We start from the raw sequence: 22,416 nt of genomic DNA on the forward strand, positions 1-22,416 counted from the left end.
CAGGTTCGAGTTCGCAGCATCCAACAACGAAGCCGAATATGAAGCATTATTGATGGGACTGAGAATTTGCTACGAAACGGGAGCCAAAAAATTATCCGCCTTCTCCGACTCCCAATTGATTGTTGGACAAGTGAACGGGGAATTCGAAGCTAAAGATGACAGCATGAAAATGTACCTGCAGCAAGTAAGGGAATTTGTTCAAAAATTCGACAAGTTCACGTTGGAGCACATTCCAAGATCCCAGAACGCCCAAGCTGATTCCTTGGCCAAGCTTGCCAGCTCAGCAGAAACATCCGCGGCTCGAGATATAATCTGGGAAGTACTTCCTAACCCCAGCATCAACTTCATGGTCGATACCATCGACAGATCAGAAACATGGATGGAGCCATACATCGAATATTTGCGGAGTCAGACGCTTCCCCAAGATGAATGTCAGGCCAAAATGCTCCGGAAGAAAGCCAGATGGTTCGAACTCCACGAAGGAATGCTCTACAAGAAGTCATATACACACCCCCTCCTGAAATGCGTATCCCCTGAAGAAGGAAACTATATCCTCCGCGAAATACACGAAGGGGGATGCGGTATACACCAAGGAGTACGGACTGTCATTGGGAAAGTCCTTAGAAGTGGATATTATTGGCCCTCACTCCGAGAAGACGCGGAGTATTTGATCAAAAGATGTCCTGAATGTCAGTACCACTCAAAGATAGGAAGGAAGTCATCTAATTACTTGACCGCCATGCAAGCCGTCCTGCCTTTCGACAGATGGGGCATGGACCTCCTTGGTCCCTTCCCTCCGGCAAAAGGGCAACGCAAATTCATCATTGTGGCCATTGATTATTTCACAAAGTATGTGGAAGCGGAAGCCCTTAGTTCAATCACGGACAAACAAGTCTGTCAGTTTATATGGAGGAATATCATCACAAGGTACGGCATCCCCCGGGTGATCGTAACAGATAATGGAAGGCAATTCGTCAACAAGAACACCATCGAGTACTGCAACAAGTTTAACATCCAAATCAGATTCAGTTCAGTATCCAGGCCGCAAACTAATGGTCAAGTAGAATCCGCAAACAAAGAGATCCTGAATGGCATTAAGAAGAAGATAGAGGGGGTCAAAGGTAATTGGGATGAAGAACTACCAGGCGTCTTATGGGCAAGTCGAACGACCATCAAGGACGCAACGGGGCATACACCTTTCTCTTTAGTATACGGATCTGAAGCCGTGCTCCCAGTCGAAATAGGCGTACCCTCTACAAGGGTCACCTACTACTCACACGACGAAAATGAGGAAGGAAAAAGAGTAAACTTAGATCTGCTGCCAGAGACAAGAGGAAACGCAATGCTGAGATCAATAGCACAAAAACAAAAGATGATCCGTAGCTTTAACCGTCATGTCAAAACCAGACGTATTCAAATTGGTGATTTAGTCCTCCGAAAAGTAGAAGCTACGGGAAAGATCGTGGAGAAAGGAAAGTTAGGGGCCAACTGGGACGGACCTTTCAGAGTCACCCAAATCGTCAAACCAGGAACTTTCGAACTAGAAGACATGAAAGGAAAAAAACTACCCCGTCCATGGAATGGAGACCACTTAAAGAAATTCTTCATTTAATAAAATTTGCAAGGGGCAATCAGTTACTAGTTACTAGTATCAGTGTTAGCAACATCAATCCGCGACTACAGTCCTTCCGCAACATAATTGCGTTGTAATTCAAAATTACTTTAATCATCGCTTGTATCCTTAACAATCATTAATAAACAGGTTCTATTTTCAGATTGTCCGGCTCTTATGTTCGCAAATGTTTGGTAAAATTCTTTTGCAAATCTTATTAAATCAATAATATCCATAAGTCGGACCCTTGAGAGGGGGCCCATCATCAAATCATTTTGTCACTAACGAACTTGCTATAATTCGGACCCTTAGAATAGGGTTCCAAAACCAAAAATCATTTGAAGCATTCACCATCTGTTCGTAGCATCGATAAGTCGGACCCCCAGTTTGGGGTCCCCTTGAGTTCAAAATATTCTAAGTTTCTCACGATGATGTTTCCCAACCGGGACATCGATAAGTCGGACCCCCAGTTTGGGGTCCCTAGAGTTCAAAACATTCCAAGTTTTTCACAATGATGTTTCCCAACCGGGACATCGATAAGTCGGACCCCCAGTTTGGGGTCCCTATTGTTCAAAATATTCTAAGTTTTTTACTATGACGCTACCCAACCGAGACATCGATAAGTCGGACCCCCAGTTTGGGGTCCTTGAGTTCAAAAGAAAATCCCAGGTCTCCCACTAAGGTAACCCGCAGCCGGGACATCTACAAGTCGGACCCCCTTACTGGGGTCTAAAGGCTGAAAATATTTCAAGTACAAATTTCCTTGATGACGTCTGCGCGTGACATCGAAAAATCAGCGTTCTCCAAGTATTATTCCGCAGCCTCAAAAGAGAGAAGCCACGGCTCAACGTATAAAAGCATGGATACCACGAATAAACTCCATAATCAGGAATATATACATCAAATATTCAAAATACAGAGTTGAATGTTTACAAAAATCAAAATTACAAAATTGCAAGATCATACATCCGCCAAAAAAGCCTCGACGTCTTGATCCGGCGGCAGAGGAGGCTCGATCCTTCCCTCTTCAAGACTGGGGGTGAAGCTTACATAATCTTCAACGTTAAACGGCTCCACCCCGATCTCGGACAGCTCTCGGGACAAGCCCTGGAGGTTCCTACCTTCGTCAATAATAAGATTCGATAAATCAAGGCACAAAACCTCCAGGTTGGAGAGCGTCAAGTTTTCCGGGACATCTGACGCCGGAGGAGAAGAGAGAGCCAGCTGATCCAAGTCTAGGCATAGAGCCTCCCTCTCAGCCTCAGCATTCATCTTTTCGGACCAGGCTCTCCTTTCATCCGCATCCCAAGCAGCGTCGACCAGTACCGCCGACTCCCCGTCCAAGACAGGAGCAAGGTTGGACAAGGCTTCACTTCCCTTCTGATCAGCAGTTTGCTGAAGAGATGTAAAGTCCATGCCCAACTCTGCGGCAGCCAAACGATACTTTTTGTCGCTGATCAGGGTTCCGGCTCTCACCATCTCCGCCGTCAGATCTCCAAGGAACTTCGACGCTTTCGGCTCATCCGAAAGAAGCCAATCTCGAGCCATCCGGGCCTTCCTGGTTAGACACAATTTATACACTTTGGCCACGGATAGAATCATCTTGAAATGGGCTGAATCAGTCGATACTTGCTGCATAAGTTGCTGGTTCTAATGAACGAGCTTGGCATGGGTATCCATCAGCAAGCCGACTTCATGGCCGAGGCTCGCAGACCAGGTGGAAGCAGCATCTAAGTTCTCGATGGTCTGGTCCAGCTGCTTCCTTGCCCTTTCCCGCCATTGTTCGGTCCTGACCAAGCGCTCTTTCAGCTCGGAACACTTGGCCAGTTTCTCTTTTAGGCCCGGCAGGTCCTCCCGCAATTTTGATATCTCGTCATTCAGCTCCTCACAGCGGGAGGTAAGGGCGGCAATGGTTTCCTGGTCCGCGGCACTTTGACGGTTTGCGTCGAGCTCGAAAGCCAACCGTATGAATGCCTGCAAAGAAACGACAAGGGATGAAGTCCGGAGACCAAGTAATAACACTACTAAGCATAAAAGAGTAATTACCTCTGCCGCCGAAGCTTGTGCCTGACGCACTCTGTCACGGGGGGCATGGATTCTAGTAGGTCGACGTCCACCTTGCTGATTAAGTTGGACGTCGCCCTGTTAAAACGAACAACTAAGCCCTTATGCCCCAACTCCGGAAAGGGTGTCTCGTGTCGAAAAGGAAAAACTTCCCGACGACGATAAACCTCCGCGAATTGTGATGAGGGAGCCGCGGAAGACTCCCCCACCTTCTCCTTCTCCTTCTTTGAAGATGGCCGTAGAGAGTCCGAAGGGGGAGACGCCTCCTCCTCAACCGACCCTATGCGGAGAGGTACGGCCGTAGGGATCGCACCCACAGAGGGCCGCTTGGCCGAGCTCTCCTTGCGGGAAGAAGAATCCCGCTTCCTCTTCTTCTTCCCACTCTTTTTCACCCCCCTTGTCTGTGGAGGAATCACCCTCTCAGATTCATCGGGGATGTGAACTTGTTTTCTCTCTTCGAGAAGTCGGAGAGCCTCTTGCTCTGAGGGCACGTCCTCCAGACCCTTCTCTACAGTCGCCGAGTCCTACAAAAGAAAAAGTTAGGAAGAATCAACAGGGATCTTTCATAACAAAGAATTTTGTGAAGTTATACCTTCGGAGGAAGGGGAAGAGGCTTATCCTCGGGTCGTTGTATGGCCCCTTGAGCAAGTCTTAGAACGCTGAATTTCTTCATCAGCTCCGGACTCTTTGCTCGAAGATTCTCCTTGGCTATCCCTGTAAAAATCGCGAGTTAGAAGCAGTTAAACATATCATAGGAAAGAAAAGGAAGAAACCCGGCCATTCTTACTCCGATCGATAGCCAAGCTGATGCCGAATGATGAGAGGAGGTTCTCGTTCTCCAACTCAGGGCGACCAGGTATCCAATTAAGTTGGACGTTCATTGGTTTCCTTCCCAACTGAACGTCCATCTTTGCGTACTCTATGATCACCGCGTCACTAAAAGAACACTGCGGGATCCCATTATTAAAACCCGTGAGGTTGGGTTTAATGTCAAAAGAGGTCTTGATGTTCCATCCCTCTGAATTATACAAAAATGCAAATTTCGTCCTATACCCCTTCTGGTTATCGGGGAGGTCTTGGACTATCTTCAGTCCTCGACGGTGTGTAAAAGTAATCCAGCCACAGCCGTATGATTGCGAATTACATAGGCGGGCTCTAAATATGTATCTAAAAGCTGTGAGTGTTGGTGGCACGGCCAAAACTTTGCATAGGATCAAAAAGGCCACCATACAACCCCAGGCATTTGGGTATAACTCGGGCACTGAAATGTTCAAAAACTCTAACACCTCCCTAAAAAACGGGTGAAGAGGAAATCTGAGCCCTAATTCAAAAGAAGGAAAGTATACTGCTATACAATGTGGGGGAGGAAACCTAACGGTGTCATAATTCCCCGGGGTAATAATGTTTATATTATCCTTCAAACCCCACTTTTGAGAGATGGCCTCCCGGCGGTTGTCTAGATCCCTTTTGGTCTGTAAATCGATGAAGTAATTTAGGGGCCCGCCGTTTGGAATGTAGAATGGAGGAGGAACTGGCGCTGCACTCTCCCTTCCGGAAGACTCGGCTGATCCTTCAAAGTTTTCCATATCTACATACAATAACCCTTCTAGGTCAGGATTTATTCGCGGCAAGTAATTTGGAAAGAAAGCAACGCTCACTTCCCAAGGAGCAGTTTTTATAATTTCCGGAGGGTATATAGGGGATACAGACGACTCATCCCCATCTTTTATTGGTTCATAATGAGGGGTAATTCTCACCGAACTACTTTCATCCGAGTCATTCATTGGTAACCCCTTTTTATTAAGACGCCTAGGTACTATCAAAAGAGTTTCCGGCAAGTTAGTAGGGTTGGTGTCTGAGTTAGCTATAGTCTCTTGAGTAGCCGCGACGTCCATGTTAAAAATAAAGTAGTAGTCGAAACTTGTAAAGAATAGAGACTAAATTCATAAACAAATTCAAAGTTCTAGGCTAACATTCAAGAACAGTTTGAAGAATAACTTGAAGAAATTCGAAAAATCTGGGAAAAGTTTGAATACCTTGAAGAAATTTGATGATTTGTCAGAAATTTGATGAAGATCTGTTAGAAACTTTGAAGATCTTCAAAAGATTTGTCAGAAGTATTGAAGAAGGGATGAAGATTGTCCGAGCGTTTCTCTACTTTCTCTTTCTCGCAATTGGAAGATTTGAAGAAGTTAATGAAGATTAGGTGAAATGGAACTATTCCAACTACCCTATTTATAGCAGCAATAAATGCTTCACTTGGGACTTGAGCATTCGAACGAAAGGATGGAATTCCGGAGGAAAACTGGGAAGTCGATAAGTCGGGGAAAACATACTTTTTAAGTGTTTAGTGATGACCGTGAAGTCTATTAGTCGGACCATGGTTGAAAGGGTGTGTTGCGAAATTTTTCTAAGTGTTAACTCTTGAATATAGCTGGAAGGTCGAAAAGTCGGACCCCCAATTAGAGAGGAACGTCATAAATATGTTTGAATGTCAAAGCCATCCAACCTGTGGGTCGACAAGTTAGACCCCCAGGGAGGGAGGAGCAGATAATTATTCAAGTCCTTTAGCTCTCGAATATGTCCGGAGAGTCGACAAGTCGGACCCTAAACTGAACCTCCAGAAAGGAAAATCATTTTAAGTATAGAGATTACCCATTCTTCCGTCCGACTTATGGACACGGCGGGTAAAATGTGATGGAAGGAAATATAAAAATATCTCAAGGGAGAAGGAAATCCGTGTGATCGATAAGTCGGACTCCTTGGTGCACCCAGTCATAATATAAAGAGAAGTCCCATATTTCTGTATGATTAAAGACACGGGTCTGCGAGCTGGTTCCTCGTCATAAAAGAGGAGGGGTGAAAAGTAAAGTGGCTGATTCCCATATTTATCCGTGTGGTCGATAAGTCGGACCCCCAAATGACCCTAATCCAAGTAAAAAATTCTAAGTATAGAACCTCTCATGTGTGTCCGTAGGATTGAAGATGCGAGTTATGGGGCTCATTCCGTATCATGCTGGAATAAAGAGGGCTGCTTGGACCAAGTACTGAATATTTTTAAAGATATCCGTGTGGTCGATAAGTCGGACCCCCAGGGGGTCCTTCTCTTTCTCAAAATATTCTAAGTATTAAAGAGGGATTCTCGTGCTGAACTTACGAGTGAAGATGCAAACTATTAGTTCGCGGCATAGTTCAACCATAGGGGTAAAAATATCTTGAGAAGAATGCAATGCCGCGTCATTACTAGGAATCTGATTCGTAAAAACCCTTGGCGTTACGCGGCATCGGTTCAAAACAGACAGTTGATTTAGTCCGCATAGTCGATAAGTCGGACCCTCCTTGGGTGTTTTGTTGAGAACCTGATTTCTGCGATATCAGTGAAAGCAAAGGTCGAGACAAGATGTCGCGGAATCTAGATCCCACAGTCACTATTTCGCTGTTGTAATATAACGCGTCTGGGGCTACTCCGCGGCATACTTCAAGCCGCGGCTTCACATGCCCGTTTGGCCCATGTTCAATATGTTCTTACCTAACAAGCTTAAAAGGTCATATCCTTTTCATTATAACTCAGAATTCAGCGCAAGGACTGTCGATTCAAAGCTTGCAAACTCAATTTTTAAGATCCTTAAGGAGATTCGCCAGGGCACCTGTTTTTCCGCATAAAGGAGGATGTTTCTAGTCATTGTGGTTCTCCCCTCACATCACCCTTCATGCGTGGGGCTAAATGTCATGGTACTGTTTTTTTTAATTAATTTATTTATTTATTAATTAAACATCATATTACTAAAATACCCCTTGACCTTTCCGGATTGACTTTGACTTTTGGTCAATGGGCTTTCTGCTGGACTTCCCATCTTCCTTGGAAGGCTCATGGCATCTTACCTTCAGAATACTTAACTTCCCTGTCATCTATCTTCTTTGGCCATCCTCCTTTTTAGTTGAATAACTGTCCACCTCCCATTACTCCCACTACTCCCATGATCTTCCACCTTTCCTCTCTGAAGTAACTTCCCCCTTCAATATTATAAATAGGGACAACCATCAGAGGGGAAGGGACATCTGAAACAGCTTTTCCTAGTATCCTTGCTTACACTACTTCCTCAAGCCTTCCCAACCACTAGCACTAGAACAAGCAATCTCAATCCCGACCTTCCTTCTTGCATTCCTTCTACAATCTGTCATTCATTAATTTCCGATTTACGTTCTAACTTGAGCGTCGGAGGGGTTTTCCGGAAGATCACCCCCCGGACAAGGCTAACGTTATCTTGCAGGAATTCAGGTCACCTCCTATCATAAGTCGCTTCTCTTGATCACACTTCTACTTGTCTCCAGGTATTTCAAGCGTATCCCACTTCCTCGTTTCATCACCGAAACAATTATGAAATTATTAATGAAGAATTTGATAATGACTAAGTTCAGAAAGTCATTCTCAAACTCTTAATTTTACCTACTTTTAAAACAATGGTGAAATTAATTCAAATTCAAAATTGATTTCATTGTTTTTTTTAAACATTAAATTTAAGTCAATTCTAAATTTCTAATTAAAATCATTGTTTTTAAAAAATTATTAATGTCGTAAATTTATTTTTCAAAATGTATATTATGACTAGAATAAAATTTCATGATATTAGTTTATTTGTAAGAACTTAGAATATAATCTTATGATCCACTAACGATTTGATTTTATTGGATCCTACCTCTCGAATCGATCACGAATAAAAACTCCATCTCAATAAATTTAAAAGTAATTTGGCATCCAATTACTTTATATGCGCCTCATTATTCGAAGGTTGAGTTCCACTTTGGCCTTTGGCCTTTGCATTATCCACACACTTAATAACAGAGAATATAATTGCATAACTCTATTGATATGATAATTATTGAGAATATAATAGAGAATATCAATAATTATTTTAAATATTTTTCTGAATTCTCATAAATTTTGTACATAGTGTCGGAGCTTTGATCATTTTTCATAATGGTCTAACACTTTCAACTTAATCATTTCCACTTAAACACAAAAAAAATAAATTATTCAAACCCTTATCTCACGCATCGATGGTGGTAGTGTTAATCTCACTTTTAAACCAGCCTTTAATTTTTTTTGGCTTTCGCTAAACTCCATGGCTACATCATCAAAACTGTTGTCAACATTGACAAATGGTGGTGTCCATACAATAATTTTTTCATTACCTAAATTGATAGTTCAACAATTCAATGTCTCTTTTTGATAGAGTTAGTATAAACTATGATTATAAACCAAGACTAAAACCAAATTTTATTTCGTAAAACTCATATTTATCTCTCTTTTTTATTAGTTTAAAACTTTATTATACTCAAATCCTCAACTTTTGAGTTGAATGAGTGTAAAGAAATCAAACAACAACAAAAAAAACCCTTTACTTGCTTTCGTGATGAAGAAATTCTAGTGATTTTAATACATCACTCCAATGACCTCTCTTCATAACCACACGATATCAACACATTTCTAGTTGTGAAACTTATTCTTTTTATATCACCATCATTAAACCTTCCAAATCCAAGTGCTCTTCCACCAACAACCTCCATAAAACATATCATGAAAAACTCTCTTCTCTAACTATATTCGTACACATTATCGCTTACTCTTCAAGAAAGTTATTTCCCTTTCGGACATTCATCTTGAGAGGGAATAATAGAGAATATAATTGCATAACTCTATTGATATGATGATTATCTTAAGAATATAATTATTTTTATCTTGTAGCTATTTATAGATAATATTACATGTAATCTTTATTTTTAGTATTTGTATTATTCTATGTAATATTTTAAATATTTCTTTTCTAGTATAAATAAATGTAACATTATGATTAATATCAACAAACATTTTAAACACTTCTCTAAACTCTCTACACTTGATACTCTTGTCAACATGTGTTTCAAGGGATGACACTTGAAAAACTAATGTGATGAGTAGTAAAGTATCATACGACCCGTTTAGTTGTCAGTAATAAATTGTGAAATTGGTAATGAAAAGTTATTGTAATTTTGGTAGAAAATCTCTTAAAAAGTTTAATGGTCATACTTATTGTATATCAAATCTTATTTTCTTCACAAAAATCATATCAATACATTAATTACTATTTAGTATTTACAAATGTGAGATTAGGTGGTAATCGAAATTTTTGAATTTTATGATGAAAGTTTCATCACCATGAAAACGACATGGTATATTTCTTGAAAATTTACACTATTAATCATTTCATTACCATAATTTAATACCAATAAACAATTGGATGGCTAAAGACTAGACAAAACTAGAGTAGAGTACTGCTACCTCTCTCTAAAATAAATAAGTCTGAAATAAATAATCTCAAGTCCTAATAAAGTCAAAATTAAGAAAAAAAAATAAAAATGATAAAAAAAAATACTCATATCAATAAAACGTGTGAATTAAATAAAAAAGTAAATTAAATATTTAGATAAGAATTGATAAAAAATGGGAGTTGCACCAAAAATAAAAGCAAATTCAATTGAAAAGAAAAAAAATATAATAATGATTGTTAGAAACGGGATTAAATAAATCGGTTGGGCAGTGAGTGGTTTATTGATGTTTAGTATTGATGTTTACGTTCACGCGTAATATATGGTTGGGAAAATGCATCAACGCCTAAGCTATTTAGTATTGATGCTAACTGAAACACTTGCATTTACATTTTCACATGCCTTATTAAAAACCATGATTATTTTTTCTTTTGAATGGAAGAATAGATTTGGTCAAGTGGGATCTTGTTTGAATCGTTTAATTGTATATTTTCATAATATTAAGTTTTTATAATTTTTAAATGTATATAGTTCAATACATAAATGATCAAAATAACACACTGAATTGCGTAAAAAGTCAAATATAGCGAGTATAATGAAACGGAAGAAATACAACATTAGTATATATACAAATATAAGGAGAAGTGTGTGTATTGTACGAAGTATAGTTTATGCCATATGCCTATGTGCTAGTATGGCTTGTGTGAGTTGAATGGCTTCACTTGATGATCTACTACATGAAGGACAACTCCTTATTTATAAGGGAGTAAGTGGGTGGCTAGTTACCCTCATTTGGCATGCTGACGTAATATTATTAATTTATTATGATTATCTCCCTTAATTTAGATTGAACATTGTGGCACAATTAATCTATGGTGATTAGAAGTAGCTTCTAGAGGCCTTTAAGACATAATAAGAGGCAGTGTGTTCTATTTTAGTTTATCAATTGATCAAGTATTCAATATTTTTCACTCAGTTTTTCCGCAAGAATCTCTTTTTCTAAAGATCTTTCTTGAACCGAGGGCCTTTTGATCAAATTTTATTGTATAACAAACTCTTTGGAAACAAAGGAACGGTAGCAATTTCAAGGCCTTGACAGAGTCAATTAAGGAAAATACCATTAAGGATTTAAAGCTTCAACTAGTATATAAGCTGAAGTTTGAAGAGAAGAAAGACAACACAAGAAACAAATAAACACCACTAGACATTCTGAATACACATTGCTTAAGTCTTTCAAAGTCTCAAAGAATCCTTATTCAAGAATTACTCTCCAAAGCTCTACATTCAAAATAACCTTTTAAGATATTCATTTAGAGTAACTTCTTGTATTCAGAATTGTAATATGCAATTCATTGTAAGAAAGAAAAGTGGAAGAGAAACATCTTAGTCACTAGGATTAGAGATTCTAGTTGGTAGCATTTGGCAACGAGGAGTTGTTAGAAGATAAGTGTTACCTTCTTCTAAAGCTTGTTTCTAAAAATCTAAGGGGAAAGCGAATAAAGAGTTTTTTCCAAAATCTTAGGAGCTAAGGAAAAGCTTGAAGGTAGAGATTAGGTCTTTCAAAGGATTGAACTCTTTACATTCTTTTGTTCTTTATTATTGCTCTTTATATCATGTTTTGTTCATTGCTCAAACAAGTCTCAAACTTATTCTGCAAAACAACTTCTTTTTTTTAGTTTGTAACGGTATGGACTTACAGTTTGAAGGCCCTGACTTGTTTTAAACACAAGTCAAAAAGTTGTCATACTCTATCCACCCCCCTAGAGTATTATATCATTCTTATTGATTCTTCAAGTAGGTTTGTGTTTTTGGGTGTGATAGTGTCATAGACTTATTGGATTTTTCATTGTCAACACTGATAATTGCAATTATTTGCACTTTTTTCATGATTTTATGCTCCTTTATGATGGTCGTTGTACGTCAATTAATGCTTATTTTAAAAGGTTTATGCTACTTAACACATTTTGGTTATTTATGTTGATTTTAAGTTATTTCGATCGCTTTTAGCATTATTCTTGTTGTTTTGATGATAATGGCGTTTAGAATTAAGATTTTGGCCTGGTTAAAGAAGTTTGATAAAAAAAAAACAAAAGATCTCAAGAGTGCTCAAAATGCAAAAGTTTTTAGATGAAATTTGACACATATTTACTCTTTGGATCATATCCTCAAGATTGTTCCAATGATATATTATATGCCCGATTTCGACACCCAAACAAGAAATAACGATTGTTTGAAGTTCGTCAGTTGAGTAAAAAGCGACGAGTCGCGCACTTTTCTCTGGAATATGCAATTTCGTGGCAGTTTGCAATGATTCCCCGCTTTCTAAGCAACGAGTCACCACTTTTCTCTAATATGCGTTTACAATTCGCTTTCGTTGCTTTCGTCTGGATTTTATCATTAACATTTATTATTTTCTAAGACATAGCTAGTATAAATAAAAAGGTTAATTGTAACCTAAGACATCTAGTTTTTATCTTTATTTTACATTTTCTACTTCATAGTTATATTTGCTAAACACTAGTTTTGCATTAGAGAACATTATCTTAGTTCAATTTTGAGTATTTTCCATTGGTAAATAAGATCTAACAGTTAATTAAATCAATAAAATCATAATCTGTAATCAATAAGACGGTATGAGATTAACACGATCACTTTTAATTATGTAATTATTGATTAAACATATTAATCAATAATAAGATTAATAAGTTCACTTTTGATTTATGTATGATGAGACTAACAAGATCATGTTTAATCACGCTAATTATAACAACAATTCCTATATGAAACCATTCTACTATGAAACAAATTTATATAATTAACTTATTATCTAATTAATCATTTTAAGATTGTAAGTGATTATTATATTATTATAAATAGTCATAAAGTGACTATAAAAAATTAGCATTTTAAAAACAGTAAATATACATTAGGCCAATCGAATATAGATAATCATACCGTGAGACTGTCTCATTTACAAAAATTTTGTAATTGTAAACCCTTTTCTTAACCACCAAGGAAGTATAATGGATACAGTAATGATGTCATTTTATGTCAAAATTTCCAATTTTGAAACAACACACGGAAACATAAAATTTTTAGATCAGGATTAGTAAAAAAAATCCTCCGATTTTGCTCCCAAAACATATTCGATATTTAAAAGGTCTTTGCTTTCGCCTTTCATATTCTGATCGTTGGATTCATTTTTGAAATAACTTCAAATTCGTAAATAAATTGTTTAAGAAATGGGCCAGCGACAATCAAAGGATGAACTGTTGTCCCAGCAAGTTTCTTATGCTAACATAGAAGGCATTAAAGCTCTTCACAGAGAAGGTGCTGGTCTTGAGGTAATGTTCTATAATTCTTCACTCCTTCGTTTTTTTTGTGGATTTGACATTTAGCATTGATTTCTATATTGGTATGAAATCAAGCTTAATTTAGGGTTTTGATACTGGATTTCGGATTGAACTGAATCATCGAAATTTATGTATTTTGTGGCTTTTGGGTTGTTGGGAATTTAGATAAGTTTGATTTTAAGGGTCTTGAACTATTTTGTGGGATTTTATATTTGTGGATTTTGACTGATTAACTAATTTTGGATTGCAAATGTTGGGCTCTTGAAGATGGAGAATTTATACGTTTTTGTTTGTTCTAGGAGATGGATCTGATGATGAAATGATTTTGATGAATTTGTATTGGGTCAAATTATTATTATTCCTGTAAAAATTAGGAAACAATTAAGAAAAGGCACGTAGGGGTATGGTCATGGATATACTTGTGGTAGCCGGAAACCATGAAATTCTTGCAAAATTATATCAAGAACTCCATGCCTCGGGCGGTGTCTCAAAATGATGTATGATGTTGTTTAGAGTGAAGTGTAATATAGCTTTTGAGACACCAATATCAGTTAGCTTGTTTTATCCCGAGGTGCGTATATAGTGAGGCTTTAGGGCTATCCTTTCTAATGGATTTAGCCCATATTATATGAGAAAATTTGAAATAAATAAGCAATTTTTGCACAAAAAATTCATAAATAAGCTTCGGTTAAACTTATATCCACAAATAAGCGCCTCCAACCCAAAGCTAAGGGTTGGTTTTTGTTTGTTGTTACTAACAACGGGCAATCGCTTAGCTGAGTCAAAGAAAGTCAGCTCAGCAATCGCCCACAGTTACTAACAGGCGATTGCTGAGCTGACTTTCTTTGACTCAGCTAAGTATTGTCTGCTGTTAGTAAGAGCGGTCCATTAACATCCAAATTTAACAATAGTCAAAAAGTCAACAAAAGTCAACTCAATTGCAGAGCGGGCAATTACTTGGCTAAATTTTGTTAACTCAACTTAAGTAATGGTTAACAACGGACGATTCGTTGGCTGACTTTCTTGGCTCATCCTTAGTAATGGCCCGCTATTGTTAAATGCGAATATACCCAAACCTTAGCATCGGACTGAGAGGTGCTTATTTTTTGAAATAAGTTTACTCTAAACTTATTTTTTGACTTTTTAAATCTAAATTTGCTTATTTATTTCAAATTTTCACTGTATGAGGCCATATTTTATGTACATACAGTAATGATTAGAGTTTAATTTTGTGAATTGAAAGAACGATGTGACTAAAATGACTGTTATGATTATATGAGCAAGATTAGGTTCCATTTTCTTTTAATAAAGCTTAGATTCAAACTTTTTAATTTGAGTTTTAACCCAAAATAAAAAATTGAAAAAGTTACTTATGCTGACATAGCTTGTAGCTTGAAGATAAAGGAGATTAACTTGTTTCATTTGATGATTGTAATACAGTATGTTGATAGAGAAGGGAAGACTCCATTGATTTTTGCTTGCTTGAATCCAACACTCTATGATGTTGCTAAAATTCTTATAGAGCTGGGTGCCAATGTCAATGCATATCGCCCAGGTACAATAGGCTTTCGTATTGCCGCTTCTATTTGTTATGGTTTATGTGAAGCCTATGCATGTTTGTATTGATGAGATTTTCCTTTTTTTAATTGGTTATATCTTGGTTGTTTGAAGATGTGGTAATGCTAAAAATATTCAAGTGGACCATTTTAATTGTTTTTATTGTTATGGTAAACTCCAAGGCATCATGTTTCCTTTTTTATGTCTTGTATTTGAACCCCGGAAATGAGATCTATGGATAAGCTTGTAAACATTTAGTGCATACTACATGTTGTATGTGGTTTCTTGGTTCATGCAATCTTTTGAAATTAAGATCTTGACGTTGTTGTGCTTTGTTAGTCTATTGTAAGTCATTGTAAACTGGTGGGTGACAAAGTTTCAAAAAACTGTTAATTGTGTTATGCATATCAAGCCTGTGTAGAGAGAAATTATGTGCATTGATGTTTCAGTACGAGATGATGAACTTTTCCTACTACTTATTGTTCTTTTTCTTATAAGCCAATGGTCGTTGCTTGTAGGATCTTTATAATGGTAGAATATTCAACAAAATGCTCATTGATCTGGTGAACAAAATGCCTACATGTTGAACTAATTTTCTTATCTTCGTGATGCTGTATTTAGGTCGTAATGGAGGGACACCTTTACATCATGCTGCAAAGCGTGGTCTGGAAAATACTGTGAAGTTGCTTCTTTCTCATGGAGGTATGTTGTTTAGTCTAATTTTTTCACCACTAAATATATGTTTATCTCTTCCATGATGTACTGAGTGAATGTAATATCCATGCTTTTATCCATTTATTTTGCAACTCAAAAATCCTATGGCCAACCTAAGGTAATGCCGTCCTGCTTTATCTCTCTATATATGTCATTTAGATGGATAAATCCTTAGTGGGTTGATGTTCTTCCAACAAGAATTTAAAAAAGACAAATAAAAATGAACATATCATTTGTATTTATTAGTTAAGGTGCACTCTGTACTGTGTCCTGTGTATACCTTATTATTTGTTCTAATTTGATGTTCAGCAAATGCTTTACTGGTTAATGATGATTGTCAAACCGCACTCGATTTAGCTAGGGCAAAAGGCTTCAGCAAAATCGTTCGTTTGATTGAGGTAATCTTATTATCATTCCTCACTCCGAATTTTCTATTCAAGTGATGAGCATTACCCCATATTAATACTATGTTTCTGTTTTGGTACTTAAAGAGTCATATCTGCTTGTATTCTGGTTGGTTGCGAGAGCTGTATGGACCAGGATTTCTGGAAATGCTAGCCCCTCAGCTGATTTCGAGAAAAGTGTGAGTACAACTTATATAAAATCTCTTATTTTTGGGCCATTGAGGCTGCTGCATGATCAATAAACAATGTTTGTTTGTAATTGAGTGAAGGATTGGCTATTATCTTTTGGTATCTTGAGAGGCAGTTCTGAATTGCATTGATCAATCTACTCTATCTTGTTAGCAATGTTGCCTTTTATAAATAAATTTTATAATAATAATTCCTTCTTTGAACAATCTGATTAGGTGGGTGGTTGTTGTCCCATGTGGCTCTCGCAATCTCAGAAAGCCTTTCAAATTGGAGCTTGCCATTTATACAAATATACAGGTATTTTTTTCATCCATTGTTTTTTTTAAAAAAAGTTTTTGGGGACTTTCTAAATTTTCACTCCCTGCAGGTTATATGTCGTGATGATTTTTGGTAGTTTTCTCTTTGAAAGTCACACATGAGGATCTTTTTTTATAATTTTGTGATATGATATGGTTTTTTACTTTTGATGTGTGCAACATTTATGAATAGTGTTCTTGTTTGACTATTTTAAGCTTTTTAATAGTCTGAATCCACACAAGCCGCATTTATGGAGACCTTGAAGAAATTTGATTATGTTTGGGCTAGTAATTGTTTCTGAACTCAACCAAACACAGTATTGCGATGCTGAAAGCACCCTGAGAGTTCTGTTGCTAACAGAAATAGTTCTTTTCTGTCAACAGCCCAATATTGAATTTAGCTGGCTTTACTCCTACAGACATTGAAGCGCTTTTGATGAGGGATTCTTGCTTGTGCTTTTTAAGCCTTTACCCAATAGATATAAGTTCTTTTATGCACCTTTTAACATTAAGGGTTCAAAGTTTTTGCCACTTTAAGTGACTGAAACACTTCTACTATATCTACCTATCTTACTAGGAGTATTATTTTATTCCTTTCCTCAGTGTTTCACCTGGAAACAATTTTTCCGGGCTTTGGTGTGGAGCTGGCTGTACATTTTAGACTCTATGTTGTAGAATTCAAGCAGTATGAATATCATTTCAGCCTAACTGTTATATTTTGTAACTGTATATTTATGTTTGTTGAGATTGTCTTGTGGAAGTTTTGGCTTTAAAATCTAACTAACTATAAACCTTTTTTCTGCTATAGGATGCTCAGCCTTGTACAACTATTGCTTTGTCAAGGGCAAGTATGGAGGAACCGGATTTTCGCCAGCCTTTTCCTGCTGTGATACTTTCTGAATCATCTAGTAATTTTTCTACCGCTAACCTCAGTTTCTCAAAGAACCAATGCCATTTACATTCTTTGATTGGTTGTCTTTGTTGTTAGTTCCAAGGCGTGGAAGGAGAAGGTGTAGGCCACGACGTGTTAGTCGTAAGTCATTTAAGGACCATTTTTAATTTTGAATTTGATATAGGATATCTTATTTAGGCTTGTTTTATCTGCTAGTTTTTGACTAATAGGTCTTATCCACATGTCCTCAAGTGAATGGTAACTTTTTCATATGCTATGGAAATATAAAAAGCCACAAATTTTTTCTTGATAATGGTATCAAAGAACTCTATGATGTCGAATGCTCTTCGTGAGAAAGGGATGGTGCATAAATAAATTTTTTTTAAAAAAAATAGTTTTTAAGTATGGGAGTGGGGCAACCATATAAACAACCCAGAGTAGCAAGTGGGGCGAGCTCACGTACAGAGGGAGTATATGTTAAAGTTGCTTGTTGTGGAGACTGATAACTTTTTCATTTACTCCATTATAAGTGTCATTTCTAAGGAAATTTTCAGTGAGATTTCAGAGTGGGGTTTATCTTGCTTAACTTTTGACTTTATTGAACTTGCACTCTACTTGACTGCAAAGTCTAATTGAAGAAAATAGAAGTAGTTCAATGTCTCTAATATTTTTATCCTCCACTGGCATATTACCATTCTTTTTGAAATGAATCGTTTTTTGTGGACTTTGCTTTTGAAGTTCGAACTGGTTAAAACATACCCTGAACTTGGTTCTTGCCTTTGCAGAGACACGCATCAAACTTGCACCACTTACTGAAAATGACAAGCAACAACTGCAGCAGTTCTGTAGTGCATGCAAAGGAATTCCTCAGGTATCACCTTTTACATAACTATTTGCGTTTCATCTGATGACACTGCACATCATTGCTATTTGAATGCATACATATTATTATCGATTGCAGCGCCTCGATCTTTTTGACAAAGCATAGTTTTATCATGTATATGAGCACTTTTGATGAGACTACTATGGGTATTTTAGTATGAGCTTAGTTAGTGAGGGAAAGTAGTGTATAAATGAAGGAAGGGGGAGGAGTAAAGGATGTCAGAAGTATTTTGTATACAATTAGGTTGAGTTCTAAACTCATTTTTGGGAGATACAAGCCTCTCGAATACTTGTATCACTATCTTTCTTGTAAGCCTTGAGACTACAATCAATACACATTACATTGTCCAGTTCTATAGCTAGCTATTTTTCTGTGTTCTTGCCCTGCTCTTGATTTTGAAGATTACAAGACCCTACTCAGTCTATTACACTACCTCTCTACCTTGTCAGAACTGTAAAGGATGAATTCATACTTGCAAATTGGAAACATACCTTGGAATTGAGCTCTGTGGCTCTTGTCCTCATTTCGAGTTCTTTCCATGTGTTGAGAGAAATGCATGTGGTCTTGCATGCTAATAACCAAAGCTTGGAATAACTGCATCGATATTTTTCTCCAAATTATAAATCTTTAAAGCTTTTCCCCTCTCCCCCCCTCCCCTCCCACACACACACATTCTTGAGTTGATCTTGTGTGCACTATTTTAGTGTACGCTAACATTGGACTTAAGGAGTATGCGGTAGTAAGTGTGGGCTAATGGAGTAGATAGTCAAGAGTGTAGGCTATCGAGAAGGCAATTGTGAAAGGTGCACTATAAAATATTGTGCACTAAGTCTATGTTAGACTTATTCCAATATCTTTCTTTCTTGATTTCAAATTTTATAGGAACTTGGCGGAAGTTAAATTCAACTATTGTTCTATGTAGTTGAATTTTATTTTCGTGATTTTTTGCATTTTACAGGGTTGTTCTTCAAAATCACGCATTTTTAACAATACTTTATTTTGCAATATCATTTTTGTTCTTTATTGTGTTAAATTAACAATTGAACTCCCAACCACTATAGCGTCACCTTTTAATTTTATCTCCTATTTTCTTGAAGTACCCCATTTGGAATTTTCATTATTCATCAGTTGATCAATAATTTATTTTTAATCTATTGATTAAAATTAAGTCAAGTATAATTTTGTTTGATTCACCTCAAGGCAAATTTTATTAATATCAACTTTTATAATGTTTAATTATGCGCAATTAATTGAATTAGTGCATTAGATAATGTGCATAAGCAAATGGGACGCTTCAAATGAATAGCAAGGACTAATTGCTAGTGAACACTACTTATCTGAAGGAACTTTTTCCAGCCTTTTGATGAATTTTTGGCTTTATATTCTACTTATGAATTAGCCATGATTAAGTACACATATCATGTGACCTTCAGCTAACCCGCTGTCAAGAAAGAACGGCATTTCGCATAATCTGAACTCTTTTCTTGTTTCAATTAGGTGCTGCCTCCAATGTTCACCCCTTCAGCTCCCGCTGTTCCATCAACTGTTCCACAAGCTGTTACAGAATCCAGACCAGCTTCTGTAGCCACGTCACCTGCTCCCGAGGAAGATATGGAATTAGCAATGGCAATAAATGCCTCTCTTCAGTCAGCTCTGTTAGAGGGCGTAGCCCTCGACCATGTCCAGCCACCCAATGAAGCAAGTTCCTCCTCCACCGTCGTACATTCTGTTTCATTTGACAGTCAAGTTGACCAACCTTCAAAAAAAGCAAGTTCGGCAGAACAGCTTATGGAGGAAGCAGGGCCGAGGGGCACTTCTGAATTAACGAGCAGTGAATCCCTGGAATCAACGCCTGTTCCATCAGCCCTGGAATCAATGCCAGTTCCTTCAGCCCCAGCTATTACTGATGATGTTATGTCCGACGGTTTAATTCATTATCCAACTATTGATTTAAGCACAATGGATACATTGGTGTCGACAGTAGAGAACGACCATACTGATGAACATGGAAGCAAGAGAGGAGGACCTTCGTCATGCGTTATATGCTTCGATGCTCCGGTTGAGGGAGCATGCGTTCCCTGCGGTCATATGGCTGGATGTATGTCGTGTTTGAATGAAATAAAAGCCAAAAAATGGGGATGTCCTGTTTGCCGAACTAATATTGACCAAGTGATTAAGGTCTATGCTGTTTGAGCACCATGGATACTTGCCTTTATTTTCTGGGTTGCAACGTCTATATGATATACCTGTATATTTTATTTCTTATTTTTAAGACCTAAAACGTTACTCCTAGTACAAATTAAAAGAGTGTTAAAATGTTTGTACATAAGTGTGATGTATATCTATGTATGTGGCACAATGGAATATTTGATGAAATTTTCCAACTTTTTTCCTATAATTTAATGTAATGCCGTTGCTCATGTGTTCATTATCCTGTAATTTGTTTTTGTTTGTGTTTGAGGATGGAAATATTGTGAAAATTTGAAAAAAGTAAGACGATTGAACAACTTTATTCCCAAAATAAGCTTCGTGAAAACTTATTTCTCAAAATAAGCGTCCGTATATCCAAACCTAGGTTTGGGAAGAGTCGCTGTTAGTAACAGCGAAAGAGCAAAAAAAAAAATTTAAAGCCCAAAGTCGCTGTTACTAACAGCGACTTAGGCCCTTTTATTTTTCCAGTTTCTTCTTCCTCATTTCAGTTCGCGTTTTTTTCTTCATTCGACATCTCCCTCGTTTATCCTCCATTAAAATCACATTCAATCCTTCAACTAAACTCATCAAATTCCAAATTTGTACCACTAATTATTTCTGTAATCTTCCAAGATAGACGTAAGGTATTTTTTTGTGTTTTTTTTAAAGTTTTGAAAATATAGGGTTTATTGAATTTTAATCAACTTTCACATTAATGTAGGTTCAAAAGCTTGCAATTAACTAATTTTTGTTGATCTACAGCTTATTGAGGTACGTTTTTATTTTAAATTTTGTTATTTGGTGCTGATTTCAAAATGTATCTCATGTTTAGTGGTCATTTACACATAAACCCTACGAAAATGTCGAATGTAGTTGTTATTTACCTTGATCTTCATAATTAAAAGTTTGTTCGAGAATTTGTTGTTGAATTTAAAATGTATAGTGGTCATATATTTATGAACATGATGGTGATGTTGATTTTGTATGTGCTGTTGTAGAAATGGATTCATTTCGTGTGACCGTTGTATGCTTTTGGAATGGTTCTATTCGATCAACTAGTAACAATGTTAAGTATGTTGGGGGAAGACGTAAACTGTTTGCATGCAACTCATACATGGATTTGAATGAATTTAAACATTTTATATGCTCTAAGATTGGCATTGACACTACAAGAAGTACTGTTAATTTAAGTTTTAAGTACAATATGAGTGGAGATTTGTTAGCTTTTCTGGTTGAGGATGAGGAGGCTATAGATGCAATGTGGGAGTATTCAAGGTCTACCCCTACTCCTTCTTTAGAGTTATATGTAGAAGAGGTACCCCTAGGGAATGAAGATATCAATGTTGTGGAAACAAATGCATTCATGAATATAACTTCTTCTGCTCCTTCTCATACGCCCTTCCCTACCCAAGAAATCCAAAATCCCTTTATGCCATCTTCCTCTTGTCCTTCTAATGAACCCAATCAACTTCAATTTCAAGTCTCAAATGATGATACTTTTAACTTAGAAGATACAAATGAGCCTTGGGATGATGTTAATAGTGAGAGTAATGAATTCGTTGAAGCTCCTTCTGAGGATGATTTGGTTGTTGAAGAGGAGGCTCTTGCTAATGACATGACCTTAGGAAACATTCCAATAATCGTTGCTCCTACACCCAATGCAATGGTTCCCCCTCTAGATGAACACATTGAGGACAACTCTTGGAGGTCTTAGGATTGTGATACAACCTACACCGACGAAGGAGAGTTTCAAAAGGGTATGATGTTTGATAACAAGGATGCCTTGTTGGACGCGGTTAGATTGTATCATATTCGTAGGAACGTTGAGTACCGAACTGAGACTTCAAATCAAACCGTGCTCACGTTGAAATGTAAGAAAGGGTGTGGTTGGAGGCTTAGGGCTAGGAAGAGCTTCTATTCACCATCATGGGAGATTGTTACGTATAAAGGGAAGCA

General features: G+C 37.3%; 1 protein-coding gene across 4 annotated transcripts; it reads left to right on the forward strand.

Moving 5' to 3' along the window:
• Nucleotides 1-10,572: 10,572 nt before the first annotated feature.
• Nucleotides 10,573-20,690, forward strand: LOC130809517 (putative E3 ubiquitin-protein ligase XBAT34). Of its 4 annotated transcripts, XM_057675335.1 has the most exons (11): nt 10,573-11,525; nt 13,223-13,326; nt 14,776-14,890; nt 15,514-15,594; nt 15,916-16,004; nt 16,098-16,189; nt 16,415-16,496; nt 17,304-17,403; nt 17,484-17,528; nt 18,173-18,258; nt 19,768-20,690. In XM_057675335.1, the coding sequence occupies exons 2-11, from the start codon at nt 13,225-13,227 to the stop codon at nt 20,461-20,463; spliced, it is 1,488 nt and encodes a 495-aa protein (XP_057531318.1). In that variant the 5' UTR covers nt 10,573-11,525; nt 13,223-13,224; the 3' UTR covers nt 20,464-20,690. The 4 variants fall into 4 exon arrangements, with proteins under 4 accessions (XP_057531318.1, XP_057531314.1, XP_057531320.1 ...); XM_057675331.1 differs by having other exon boundaries at nt 10,573-13,326; XM_057675337.1 differs by lacking the exon at nt 17,484-17,528.
• Nucleotides 20,691-22,416: the final 1,726 nt, after the last annotated feature.

The sequence above is a fragment of the Amaranthus tricolor genome, chromosome 1, assembly GCF_026212465.1.
Source record: "Amaranthus tricolor cultivar Red isolate AtriRed21 chromosome 1, ASM2621246v1, whole genome shotgun sequence".
NCBI lineage: Eukaryota > Viridiplantae > Streptophyta > Magnoliopsida > Caryophyllales > Amaranthaceae > Amaranthus > Amaranthus tricolor.

What these genes read in the sequence shown, in the direction of transcription:
- LOC130809517 (XM_057675331.1), top strand. Translation starts at nt 13,225, where the DNA reads ATGGGCCAGCGACAATCAAAGGATGAACTGTTGTCCCAGCAAGTTTCT. An exon ending in GTTGCTTCTTTCTCATGGAG is followed by an intron (nt 15,595 to 15,915) that starts GTATGTTGTTTA and finishes TTTGATGTTCAG; the next exon opens with CAAATGCTTTACTGGTTAAT. An exon ending in CATGCAAAGGAATTCCTCAG is followed by an intron (nt 18,259 to 19,767) that starts GTATCACCTTTT and finishes TGTTTCAATTAG; the next exon opens with GTGCTGCCTCCAATGTTCAC.